Below are 14,880 nucleotides of genomic sequence, written 5' to 3' on the forward strand. Positions count from 1 at the left end.
AGGATGTCCACTCTCACCACTATTATTCAACATAGTTTTGGAAGTTTTAGCCATGGCAATCAGAGAAGAAAAAGAAATAAAAGGAATCCAAATCAGAAAAGAAGTAAAACTGTCACTGTTTGCAGATGACATGATACTATACATAGAAAACCTTAAAGATGCTACCGTAAAACTACTAGAGCTCATCAATGCATTTGGTAAAGTTGCAGGATACAAAATTAATACACAGAAATCTCTTGCATTCCTATACACTAACAATGAAAGATCAGAAAGAGAAATCAAGGAAACAATCCCATTGCATCAAAAAGAATAAAATACCTAGAAATAAACCTACCTAAGGAGGCAAAAGACGTGTACTCAAAAAACTATACAATACTGATGAAAGAAATCAAAGATGACACAAACAGATGAAGAGATGTACCATGTTCTTGGATTGGAAGAATCAATATTGTGAAAATGACTATACTACCCAAAGCAATCTACAATTTCAGTGCAATCCCTATGAAATTACCAATGGCATTGTTCACAGAATTAGAGAAAAAATTTTATGATCTGTATGGAAACACAAGAGGGCACAAATAGCCAAAGCAATCCTGAGAAAGAAAAACAGAGCTGGAGGAAGTCCCTGACTTAAGACTATACTATAATACAAAGTTACAGTAACCAAAACAGTATGGAACTGGCACAAAAACAGAAATATAGATCAACAGAATAGGATAGAAAGTCCAGAGATAAACCCATGCACCTGTGGCTACCTAATCTATGACAAAGGAGGCAAGAATATACAGTGGAGAAAAGACAGTCTCTTCAATAAGTGGTGCTAGGAAAACTGGACAGCTACATGTAAAAGAATGAAATTTGAACACTCCCTAACACCATACACAAAAATAAACTCAAAATGGATTAAAGACCTAAATGTTAAGGCTGAATACTATAAAACTCTTAGAGGAAAACTTAGTCAGAACACTCTCTGACATAAATTGCAGCAAAATCTTTTTCAATCCACCTCCCAGAGTAATGAAAATAAAAACAAAAATAAACAAATGGGATCTTATTAAACTTAAAAGCTTTTGCACAGCAAAAAAAAAAAAACCATCAACAAAATGAAAAGAGACAACCTATGAGACAACCCTGAGAATGGAAGAAAATATTTGCCAACGAAGCGACCGACAAGGGCTTAATCTCCAAAATATATAAACACCTCATGCAGCTCAGTATTAAAAAAACCAAACAATCCAATCAAAAAATGGGTGGAAGATCTAAATAGACATTTCTCCGAAGAAGACATACAGATGGTTAAAAATCACATGAAAAGATGCTTGTCACTAATTATTAGAGAAATGCAAATGAAAACTGCAATGAAGTATCACCTCACACCAGTCAGAATAGCCCTCATCAAAAAATCTACAAACAATAAATGCTGGAGAGGCTGTGGAGAAAAGGGAATCCTCCTACACTGTTGGTGGGAATGTAAACTGGTACAGCCACTATGGAGAACAGTATGGAGGTTCCTTAAAAAACTGAAAATAGTGCTAACATATGATCCAGCAATCCCACTCCTGGACATATATCCAGAGAAAACCATCATTTGAAAAGATACATGCGCCACAATGTTCATTGCAGCATTACTTACAATAGCCAGGACATGGGAGCAACCTAAACGTTCATCAGCAGCAGAATGGATAAAGAAGTTGTGGTACATATATACAATGGAATATTACTTAGCCATAAAAGAATGAAATACTGTAATGCCATTTGCAGCAACAAGATGAACCTAGAGATTGTCATACTGAGTGAAGTAAGTCAGAGAAAGACAAATATCATATGATATCACTTATATGTGGCATCTTAAAAAAAAGGGTACAAATGAACTTACCTACAAAACAGAAATATAGTTACAGATGTAGAAAATAAAAACTTATGGTTACCAGAGGGTATGGGGGGGAGGGATAAATTGGAAGATTGGGATTGACATATACACAGTAATATATATAAAATAGATAACTATTAAGGACCTACTGTACTTAATAGTACAGTAATTAAGGACCTACTGTACTTACAGTACTCTGTAATGGCCTATATAGGAAAAACATCTAAAAACGAGTGGATATATGTATACGTATAACAGATTCACTTTGTTGTACATCTGAAACTATTGAATAACAACTTGTAAATAAACTATACTCCAACAAAAATTTAAAAGAAAAAGTAAATGGAGAAAGATATAACATGCTAACACTAATCAAAAGAAAGTAGTAGTAGCTATGTTAATATTAGATAGAACAGACTCCAAAGTAAGGAAAGTTATAAGGGGTAGAGCAGGGCATTACGTAATGATAAATAAGTCAATTCTTCATGAAGACATAAAAATTCTTAATGTGTATGTACCTAACAATAGAGCATCTATATGAGGCAAAAATGGATAGAACAGAAAGGAGAAATGGATAAATCCACTATAGTGCCTGGAGACTTTAAAACCCTCTCTCTCTGAAATAGATCCAGCAGGCAGAAAACAAGTGGCAACATAGTCGAACTCAACAGCACCATCAATCAACTGGATACATTGGACATCTACAGACTATTTCATCCAACAACAGCAGATTACACATTTTTATCAAGCTCACATGGAATGTTCACCAAGATATATCACATTCTAGGCAACAAAACATATCTTAACAAGTTTAAAATAATAGAAGTCATACAGTATGTGCTAATAGGTCACAATGGAATGAAACTAGAAATCAGTAACAGAAAGACAGCTGGAAAATCCCCAAATACTTAGAGATTAATACTTAGAGATAAATAACACATGGGTCAAAGAAGAAATCTCAAGATATATTTTAAACAATTTTGAACTAAATGAAAATGAAAACACAACCTATGAAACTTTGTGGGGTACAGCAAAAGCAGTGCTTAGAGGGAAATTGATAGCATTGAATATTCATATCAGAAAAGACGAAAGACCTAAAGAATCTATGTTTGCACCTAGGAAAACAGAAAAAAAAAAGAGAGCAAATTAAATCCAAAGTAAACAGAAGAAAAGAAATAATAAGAATTAGAGCAAAAACCAGTGAAATTGAAAAGAGAAAACCAATAGAGAAAATGAACAAAAACAAAAGCTGGTTCTTTGAAGAGGTCAATAAAATTGACAAGCCTCTATACAGGCTAACTAGGAAAAAAAAGGAGAAATGACCCAAATTATTACTATCAGAAATGAAAGAGAAGACAATACTACAATAGAGCCCACAAAATTTAAAAGGATGATAAAAGAATACTATGAACAACTTTATGCCTACACCTTTGATAACTTACATGAAATGGACCAGTTCCTTGAAAGGCACAATCTTCCAAAATGCACTCAAAGAAAAGACAACCTGGATAGCCCTATATCTATTAAAGATATTGAATCAATAATGAATAACCTTCCAAAACAGAAAGCACCAGGCCCAGATGAGTTCAATGGTGAATTCCACCAAACATTTAAGGAATGAATTACGCCAATTCTCTACAATCTTTATCAGAAGACAAAAGCAGAGGGGACACTTCCTAACTTATTCTCCAAGGCCAGCATAATCCTAATACTAACACTAAAAAAAGACATTACAAGTAAGAAAACTATAGACCAATATCTCTCATGAACATAGATGTAAAATCCTCAGCAAAATATTAACAAATCAAATGCAACAATGTATAAAAAAGAATTATACACCAAGATCAAGTGGGATTTAACCCAGGTATGCAAGGCTGGCTCATCATTTAAAAATCAATTAATGCAACCTATCACATTAACAGGCTAAGGAAGAAAAACCACATAATCATATCAGTAGATGCAGAAAAAGCATTGACAAAATACAATACTCATTTATGATTAAAAACTCTCAGTAAACTAGGAATAGAGGGGAACTTCTTCAACTTGCTAAAGAACATCTATTAAAAAATACCTACAGCTAACATCATATTTAATGGTAAAAAACTTGAAACTTTCCCACTAAGATCAGGTATAAGACAAGGATGTCCCCTCTCACCACTGTTTTTCAACATTGTACTGGAAGTCTTTGCTAATTCAAGAAGGCAAGAAAGGAAATAAAAGATATTCAGAGTGTAAAGAAGGCATAAAGCTGTTGTTATTTGCAGATGACATGATTGTCTATGCAGAAAATCCAAAAGAGTCAACAACAACAACAACAGCAAAACTCCTGGAGCTAGTAAGCAATTATGGCAAGGTTGCAGGATACAAGGTTAATATACAAAAGTCAATTGCTTTCCTATATACCAACAATGGACAATTGGAATTTGAAATTAAAAACACATTACCATTTATATTAGCACCCCCCAAAATGAATTATTTAGGTATACATCTAACAAAATATGCATAAGATCTATATGAGAAAAACTATAAAACTCTGATTAAAGACATCAAAAAAGAATGAAATAAATGGAGATATATTTCATGGTCATAGATAAGACAACTCAATATTGTCAAAATGGCAGTTCATCCCAACTTAATCTATAGATTCAGCACAATCCCAATAAAAATCTCACCAAGTTATTTTGTGGATATTGAAAAACTGATTCTAAAGTTTATATGAAAAGGCAAAAGACCCAGATTAGAGAACACAATATTGAAGGAGAAGAACAAAGTCAGAGGACAGACACTATCCAACTTTAAGACTTATTATAAAGCTACAGTAATCATGAGAGTGTGATATTGGCAAAAAAGTGGACAAATAGATCAATGGAACAGAAGAGAGAACCCAGAAATAGACCCTCATACATACTCAACTGATCTTTGACAAAGGAGCAAAGGAAATACAATGAAGCAAAATACTCTATTCAACAAATGGTGCTGGAACAATGGACATCCATATACAAAAAAAAAAGACAACATAGGAGAAAACCTAGATGAACTTGGGTATGGTGATGTTTTTTTAGATATGACATCAAAGACATGATCCATGAAAGAAATAATTGATAAGCTAGATTTACTTAAAATTTAAAACTTCTGCTTTGCAGAAGGGAGTATCAAGAGAATTAGAAGAAAAGCCACAAATTGGGAGAAAATATTTGTAAAATGTACATCTGATAAAGGACTGTTATTCAAAATATACAAAGAGGGACTTCCCTGATGGTCCAGTGGTTAAGAATCCACCTTCCAATGCAGGGGACTAATGATCCCTGGTTGGAGAACTAAGATCCCACATGCCGGGGGGCAACTAAGCCTGCACGCTCTAGAGCCCATGCACTGCAACTACTACTGAGCCTGCACACTCTGGAGCCTGTGCACCACAACTAGAGAGCCCGTGTGCTCTAGAGCCTACGCACCACAACTAGAGAGAAGTCCGCACGCCGCAACGAAGAGCCTATACGCCTCAGCTAAGACCAGACACAGCCAAATAAATAAATAATAAAAAAAACAAAAAAAAAAAATCCCCCAAATAGACAAAGAGCTGTTAAACTCAACAATAAGAAAACAAACAACACAATTAAAAAATGGGCCAGGGCTTCCCTAGTGGCGCAGTGGTTGAGAGTCCGCCTGCCTATGCAGGAGACACGGGTTCGTGCCCCGGTCCGGGAAGAACCCACATGCCGCGGAGCGGCTAGGCCCGTGAGCCATGGTCGCTGAGCCTGCGTGTCCGGAGCCTGTGCTCTGCAACGGGAGAGGCCACAACAGTGAGAGGCCCGCGTACTGCAAAAAAAAAATGGCCAAACAGCTTAACAGACACCTCACCAAAGAAGATATACAGCTGGCAAGTAAGCATAGGAAAGGATGCTCCATATCATATTTTCACATCAGGGATATGCAAATTAAAACAACAATGAGATGCCACTACACACCTACTAGAATGGCCAAACCCCAAAACACTGAAAACAGTAAATGTTGGTGAAGGTGTGGAGCAAGACAAACTCTCATTTCTTGCTGGTGGGCCTGCAAAATGGTATAGCCGTTTTGTAGGATAATTTGGTGATTTCTTACAAAACTAAACATACTCCTACCATTTGATCTAGCAATTTCACTCCATGGTATTTATCCAAATCAGTTGAAAACTTATGTCTACACAAAAATCTGCACATGGATATTTACAGCAGCTTTTATTCATAATTGCTAAAACCTGGAAGCAACCAAGATGTCTTTCTATAGGTGAGTGGATAAATAAACATCCAGACAATGGAATATCACTCAGTGCTAAAAAGAAATGAGCTATTAAGTCTTGAAAAGACATGGAGGAACCTAAAATGCACATTACTAAGTGAAAGGAGACAAACTGAAAAAGCTACATACTGTATGTTTCCAACTATATGACATTTTGGAAAAGGTAAAACTATGGAGATAATTAAATTAAAAGATCAATGATTGTCAGGGGTAGGTGAGGGGAGATGAATAGGTAGAGCACAGAGGATATTTAGGGCAGTGAAAATACTCTATACAATACTATAATTATAGGCGTACCTTGTTTTATTGCTCTCTGCTTTATTGCACTTTGCACATACTGTATTTTATTTACAAATTGATGTTTTGTGACAACCTTGTGTTCAGCAAGTCTACTGGTGCCATTTTTCCAATAGCATTTGCTCACTTCATGTTTCTGTGTCACATTTCGGTAATTCATACATATTTCAAATATTTTCATTATTATATTTGTTATGGTCATTAGCGATCAGTGAACTTTGATTATTATAATTGTTTTGGCATTTTTTAGCAATAAAGTATTTTTTAATTAAGTTTTTTTTTATTTAATGCTACTACACACTTAAACAACTACAGTATAGTATAAATATAATTGTATATGCATATAATTTTATATGCAAGTTTTCTGAAACCAAAATACTTGTGTAACTCACTTTATTGTGATATTCACTTTATTGCTGTGGTCTGGAACTGAACCTGCAATAACTCTGAGGTATGCCTGTAATATCATTATACTTTTGTCCAAACCCACAGAATGTACAACACCAAGACTGAAGTCCAATTTAAACTATGGATTTGGGTGATTATGATATGTCAGTGTAGGCTTATTCTTGGTAAAAAAATGTACCATTCTGGTGAATGATGTTGATAATGGTTATGGCTATGCATGTGTGGGAGTAGTGAGTATATGAGAGATCACTGAACCTTCCTCTCAATTTTGCTATAAAACTAAGACTTCTCTAAAAATTTTTTTAAGTAAAAAGATGCAAAAATATACACCATGCTAACAACAGTCAAAAGAAAGCTGGAGTAGCTATATTAGTATCAGACAAAGGAGATTTCTATGCAAAGAATATTACCAGGGATAAATAAGGTCTTTCATGATATAGGGGTGAATTAATCAAGAAGACATAACAATCCTAAACACTGTAAATGTTTATACACCTAGTAACAGAGCTTCAAAATATGTGAAACAAAAAAGAATAGGACTAAAAGGAGAAATAGAGAAATCTACCATTATAGTACGAGATTTCAATACCTCTCAATAATCAATAGACCAAGTAGGCAAAAAATTAGCAAGGATATAGTCAACTTGAACATATTACCAATCAATCTGACCTGATTGACATTTATAGACCACTTTACCCAACAGAAGCAGAATACACATTATGCTCAAGTACACACAGAACATTCACCAAAATAAACCATATTGGTTATAAAACATGTCTCAACAAATTTAAAAGGATTCTAGGCATATAACGTATGGTCTCAGACCACAATGGAATGAAATTAGAAATCTGTAACAGAAATATCTCTGGAAATTTTTCAGATATTTGGGTAATAGAACACTTCTAAAAGCCCATGGATCAAAGAATAAATAAATAGGGGAAGTGGAAAGTATTTGAAGTGCATGAAAATGAAAACACAGCATGTCAAAACTTGTGGGTTGCTGCTAAAGCAGTAGTTGAAGGAATTGTGTAGCATTAAAACCTATATTAGAAAAGAAGAAAGGTCTCATATCAATGACCTCAGCTTCCACCTTAAGAAAGTGAAAAAAGAAGAGCTAATTAAACCCAAAGTAAGCAGACTAAAGAAAATATCAGAGCAGAAACCAGGTTGTTCAGGGAAAAAAAAAAAGAGAGAAAACACAAATTATCAATATCAGGAATGAGAAAGATTACATTACTACAGATGCCAATATATTAAAGAATAACAAGAGATTATAAATATTTGACAATAAATGAATAAGTTTATAGAAAATGGACAAATTCCTTGAAATACACAAACTACCAAAGTTCACTCAAGAAGAAAGAGATAAGTTGAATAGCCCTAAAGAGGTTGTAACTATAGTTTTTTTCCTTCCAACACAGAAAATTCCAGGCCTAGACAGCTTCAATAGTGAATTCCACCCAACATTTAAGGCAAAAATAATACTATCTCTTTTCCAGAAAATCGAAGAGGAATACTTCCTGACTTGTTCTATGAGGTTATCATTACTCTGATACCAAAACCAGACATACACATCAAAAGAAAATAAAAGTACGGACCCTCATGAACAATGATGCAAAAATTTAAGCAAATCAAATCCAAAAATATATAAAAAGAAAAATACACCACAACCAAGTAGGGTTTATCCTAGGATGCAGAGTTGATTTAACATAATGTCAATCAATATATCATATTCAATTCACAATCATCATCAATTCACCATATTAACAAACTGAAAAAGAAAAACCCTATGATCACCTTAAAAGACACAAGAAGTATCTTTGGCAAAAATCCAACATCCATTCCTGATAAACTCTCTCAAGCATATTAGGAATAGAAGGAAACTTCCTCAACCTAAGAAAAACCTACAGATAATATCATACTTAATAGTGAACTACTGCAAGGATGTCTGCTCTCCCTACTGCTCTCTCTCAACATTGTACAGGAGGATGGAGCCAATGCAATTATGCAAGAAAAAAAAGGCATCCATATTGGAAAGGAAGAAGTAAAACTGTTTTTATTCACAGATGACATAATTGCCTATGGTCTAATGGAACCTTTAGGGGAAGAAACTACTAGAGCTAATAATTAAGACTAGCAAGTTTACAGTACCTTTGTTATGAACTGAGGGTTTGTGTCCCTACAAAATTCATATGTTGAAGTCATAACCCTCAATGAGACTGTATTTGGAGATAGGGGCTATGAGAGGGTGATATGAGTTCATAAGGGTGAGGCCCAAATCTGAGAGGTCTGGTGCCCTCATAAGAAAAGGAAGAAACACCAGAGCCCTCTCTTTCTTTGTGCAAAGAGAGAAAAGACCATGTGAAGTTATAGCAAGATGGTGGCCATCTACAAGTGAGGAAAAGAGCCCTATCAGGAACTGAATAGGCCAGCACTTTGGTCTCGGACTTCCTGGCCTCCAGAACTAGGAAAAAATAAACTTCTGTTGTTTAATCCCCCCCAGTCTATGGTATTTTGTTATGGCAGCCCAAGAAGACTAATATAATAATCAAATACCAAAAAAATGTGTATTTTTATATGCTAGCAATGAATAGTGAGAAACTGAAATTAATAGCATCAAAAATATGAAATATTGAAATTAGGTGAGAAATAATAACATCAGGTGGGAATAATGACCTGTGCAGTAAAAATTACAAAATATTTCGGAGAAATATTGAAAAACACCTAAATAAATGGGCAGATACACCTTTTCCTTAAGATGGGAAACTCAATCTTGCTATGATGTCAATTACCCTCAAATTAATCTACAGATTCAATGCAATCTTAATCAAAATCCTGTCAGGGTTTTGTTTTTTTCTTTTTTTGTAGAAACTGACAAGCTGATCCTAAAATTCATATAGAAATGCAAAGGACCTAGAATAGCCAAAACAACTGAAAAAGAATAACAAAGTTAGAGGGGTAACACTATCTGATTTCAAGAATTACTATAGTGCCACATTATTCAATATTGCATGGTATTGGCATAAAGGTAAACAAGTAGATGAATGGAACAATATAGAGAATTCAGACACAAACCCATACATATATAGGGATAACTGTTTTTCAGCAAAGATGCAAAGGCAATACAGTGAAGAAAGGATAGCATTTCCACAAATGGTGCTAGAATAACTGAATGTCAATATGCAAAAAAATGAACTTGAATCCGTACCTTACATCATATAATAAAATTAATTCAGGGCTTCCCTGGTGGCGCAGTGGTTGAGAATCTGCCTGCCAATGCAGGGGACACGGGTTTGAGCCCTGGTCTGGGAAGATCCCACATGCCACGGAACAACTAGGCCCGTGAGCCACAACTACTGAGCCTGCGCATCTGGAGCTTGTGCTCCACAACAAGAGAGGCCGCGACAGTGAGAGGCCTGTGCACTGCGATGAAGAGTGGCCCCCACTCACCGCAACTAGAGAAAGCCCTCGCACAGAAACGAAGACCCAACACAGCCAAAAATAAATAAATAAATAGCGTTCCCTTAAAAAAAAATTAATTCATAGGCATAAGTGTAAAACTTTAAACTATAAAACTTCTAGAAGAAAACATAGTAGATCGGACTTCCCTGGTGGCGCAGTAGTTAAGAATCTGCCTGCCAATGCAGGGGACACAGGTTTGATCCCTGGTCTGGGAAGATCCCACATGCTGAGGAGCGACTGGGCCTGTGCGCCACAACTACTGAGCCTGCGCTCTAGAGCCCGCAAGCTACAACTACTGAGCATGTGTGCCACAACTACTGAAGCCCACGTGCCTACAGCCCATACTCCACAACAAGAGAAGCCACCACAGTGAGAAGCCTGTGCACTGCAACGAAGAGTAGCCCCCACTCGCTGCAACTAGACAAAGCCTGCATGTAGCAATGAAGACCTGACTCAGCCAAAAATAAATAAATAAATTTATTTATTTAAAAAAAAAGAAAACATAGAATATCTTTGTGACCTTGGGTTAGGCAAAGATTTCTTAGATATGACAACAAAGGCACACCCCATTAAAAAACTGACAAGTTGGACTTTGTTGAAGTTAAAAATTTATATTCTTCAAATGACACTGTTTCAGAAGCAACTACATGTTTCAAACACTGCTAGTGGAAATGTAAAATATGATAGAACCACTTTGGAAAACAGCTTGGCAATTTCCACTCTTAGATATCTACCCAAGAGGAAAGAAAATATACATCCATACTGTAAAAGAAAGTATATTCTGATACTTGTTAAAACAATAAGGAAGACTTTATTCAAAACTATTGTAATAGGGGTACTGCAATAGCAGAGAGAGATTGGGTCCAACTCCAAATACAGCAAAGACAGCTGGGGATTTATAGCCAATGAAGAGAGTGAAGTCATCAGAGGATGGAAAACTGCTATGAGGAGACATCAAGGGTATGGGGATTCTTGCTAAACTGATCTGTGATACTATGATTTACGATAGGAAATATATATTTGGTCTTTGCCCGCATTTCTGGTATAGAGCTCCTAAAACCCTTGGAATTTTCTAAGTGATGAGAGCAATGAGGTATCTTTTGTTACATTAATAAAGTGACTTTTGAACTGCACTTAAGGATAAGGGACTTCCCTGATGGTGCAGTGGTTAAGAATCCACCTGCCAATGCAGGGGACACAGGTTTGAGCCCTGTCCGGGAAGATCCCACATGCCGTTGAGCAACTAAGCCTGTGTGCCACAACTACTGAGCCTGCGCTCTAGAGCCTGCGAGCCACAACTACTGAGCCCACGTGCCACAACTAGTGAAGCCCACGGACCTAGAGCCCGTGCTCTGCAACAAGATAAGCCACCACAATGAGAAGCCCACGCACCACAACGAAGAGTAGCCCCCGCTCACCACCACTAGAGAAAGCCTGCGTGCAGCAACAAAGACCCAACATAGCCAAAAAATAAATAAATAAGTTAATTAATTAAAAAAAAAAAAAAGGATGGGGCTGGTTGCCAGGGAAACCAGCTATGTGATTACAGGGTTGGAAATTTCAGGCCCACACCATAACCTCTCCTCATAAGGGAAGAGAGAGAAGCTAGAGGTTGAATGAATCACCAATGACCATTGATTTAATCAACCATGCCTGTGTAATGAAGCCTCCATAAAACTCCAAAAGTACAGGGTTCAAACAGCTTCTGGGTTGGTGAGATTTGGGGAGAACAGCACTCCAAGAAAAAGCATGGAAGCTCTGCACCCTTTCCTCATACCTTGCCCTATGCATGTCTTCTATCTGGCTGTTCCTTAATTATATCCTTTTATAATAAACCAGTAATTTAGTAAGTAAAATGTTTTTCTGAGTTCTGTGAGCTGCTCTAAAAAATTAATCAAACCCAAGGAGAGGGTTGTGAGAACCTCTGATTTATAGCCAGTAAGTCAGAAGTAAATGTAACAACCTGGACTTGTGACTGGAGTCTGAAGTCCAAGAATGGGGTCATAGGAACCTCCAATTTGTAGCCAGTCTGTCAGAAACATAGGTAATAACCTGGGCTTGCAATTGGTGTCTGAAGTGGAAGGTGTTCCTGTGGGACAGAGTCTTTTATCTGCAGAATCTGATGCTATCTCTGGGTAGATAGTGTCAGAATTGGGTTGAAATCTATGATACCCAGCTGGTGCCTGGAGCATCGCCTGTTGGAAGTGTGGGGAAACCCTCCACATTGCACACTCGTTGAAATTGGGTCCAGGAACCGAATTAGACTTAATAGGCCAGGCTGCTAAAGGCAGCCAGGGTGATCAGGTATCAGGGGTGGGGAACTCTCTCTAAACTGATGTAGCAGAATTCTTGCTAAAACTGTATTCAAGGAGGGACACAGAAGCCCAAGGTCAAGGCCAAGTAGAGAAGAGGGCTCAGAGTAGCCTAACTCAAGTTTGATCAAGGAGAGATTCTTTGTCAATACAAATACTTGTACACAAATGTTCCCAGCAGCTAAACAGTCTGAATGTCCATAAATAGGTGAATGGTTAAATAAATTATGGTATACCATGCAATGGAATACTACTTAGCAATAAAAAGGAACAAACTATTGATACACTCAACAACATGGCTGAATCTCATAATTATGCTGAGTAAAAGAAGACAGACCAAAAAACTCTCCCTCTCTCTCTCTCTCAGTCTCTCTCTCTCTCTTCCTCTCCTCCTCCCTTCCCCCTCCCCCCCCACCCCCCTCTCTCTCTCTCCTCCAAAATCCAATCTATAATGACAGTAACTAGATCAGTAGTTTCTTAGGGAGCAGAGGATGGGGCAGGAAGAAAGAAATTATAAAATGGTAGGCGGAAATTTTGGTGATGGATATTTTCACTATCTTGATTGTGGTGGTTGTTTCAAAGGTGCTTACATACGTAAAAACTTCTAAATTGCACACTTTAAATATGTGCAGTTTATTGCATGTCAATTATATTATACCTCAATAAAGAATGTTTTTTTAAAAAAGCAATAGTTCTGGGCTTCCCTGGTGGCGCAGTGGTTGAGAGTCCGCCTGCCGATGCAGGGGACATGGGTTCGTGCCCCGATCCGGGAAAATCCCACGTGCCGCGGAGCGGCTGGGCCCTTGAGCCATGGCCGCTGAGCCTGCGCGTCCGGAGCCTGTGCTCCGCAACGGGAGAGGCCACAACAGTGAGAGGCCCGCGTACCGCAAAAAAAAAAAAAAAAAAAAAAAAGGCAATAGTTCTCAGTTTCAACTGGGATCTCAACAATGGGCTATAATCTTGGTTTCCCTAATTCTTCCATTCCCCCAAACTCCTATTTCAAACTATTTTTACTATCCTTAAGCCTCTTACCCTATATTCTTTCTTTCTCTTACTCTCTTTCTCTGAAGATTATCACTCAAGATGCCTCTAGTCTCAGACTTTTACAATCTGCTCTCCACCCCTGGAGCCAAAATAAACTTTATACAAGAACATTTGATATATCCTGTTTACAATCCCTTGCCAGCCCCACCTCAAGAAAAAATCCAAATTCCTTAACATGGATTATAAGACTCTCTTTGATACTGGCCCCTGTTGATCTCTACAATCTCATCTCCAGCTTTCTCCTCACCACCTGCATCCCCACCTTCACTCCAGGGTCACAGTGAAAAGATCTAGCTGCAATGAACCACTGCCCATCCCTAAATTCTGCCTCTTAATTTCTTTTTCTCTCTGCCTCTTTGTCTTATTGTTTATCTCTGTCTCTCTTGTCTGCCCTCTCTCCCCTTCTTTCTGTCTCTTTCTCTCTCCCTCTCTCTCTTCTGTTCTTCTCTCTTTTTCTGGTCATCCTCTTTCTTTACTCCCACCCCACACCCCATGGCCCTTAGAGTTATGAGTTTTATTAGTGGATCATAGGACTTCCATATATTCATTCTAACATAACTAGGTTGATGTCTACAATTTATATGCACAGACAAAAACTCAGTTTTGGATTCAAGTAGGATAATACTATTTCCTCTAGTTGTTTAATATCCCTAGGTCCTGATGATGCAAAGTGTTTTGGCTGTGGCAGCCTAATATCCTTTATTTGGAATTATATCTGATAGCTGACTTCACAAGTAGATGATGTTAGCCTCAACTGAGTTACAGATCTCTTAAAGTATCTCATATACAAAGTATCCAATATAACAGTAATTATTTCTTTAAGTAAGTGAAGGAAAATTTGAAAATACTACCTCATTTGAAGAATTTTCTTGCAAAGTTGACACAGGAACAATTTCATTTGAATTAACATAATTGCTGACATTTGGAAACAGTTCTTCAAAAGATGTTTTTTGCACTGAGGACAAATCAATCTATAAAAGAATATATTACTCTTTTGTAGAAGCTCAATGTGGCAAAAACAATATTTTTAATTAAAGGAAAGTTGAACTACTCTCTCAATAGAATGACTTTCTTGTGAACTTGACATATGAATAATTTTATCTGAATTAATATAATTGCTGATATTTAGAAATACTTCTTCAAAAGATGCATGTTTAACTGGGAACAAGTGAATCTATAAAGAAGAATACAAGGCTCTTTAGCTTT

At 36.9% G+C, this 14,880-nt stretch overlaps 1 protein-coding gene across 1 annotated transcript in view; it reads right to left on the minus strand.

The window, feature by feature from the left end:
* Positions 1-14,880, minus strand: part of MEIKIN (meiotic kinetochore factor) — a 123,608-nt gene that overhangs the window by 39,252 nt on the left and 69,476 nt on the right. The window contains exon 11 of the mRNA XM_089909288.1: positions 14,526-14,645. Within this exon, the coding sequence (XP_089765414.1) occupies positions 14,526-14,645 (120 nt within the window). The remainder of the gene's footprint in view (positions 1-14,525; positions 14,646-14,880) is intronic.

Source organism: Delphinapterus leucas, chromosome 3 (assembly GCF_059928025.1).
Source record: "Delphinapterus leucas isolate spDelLeu-1000000601 "Yukka" chromosome 3, BTC_Dleu_Yukka2, whole genome shotgun sequence".
Lineage (NCBI taxonomy): Eukaryota > Metazoa > Chordata > Mammalia > Artiodactyla > Monodontidae > Delphinapterus > Delphinapterus leucas.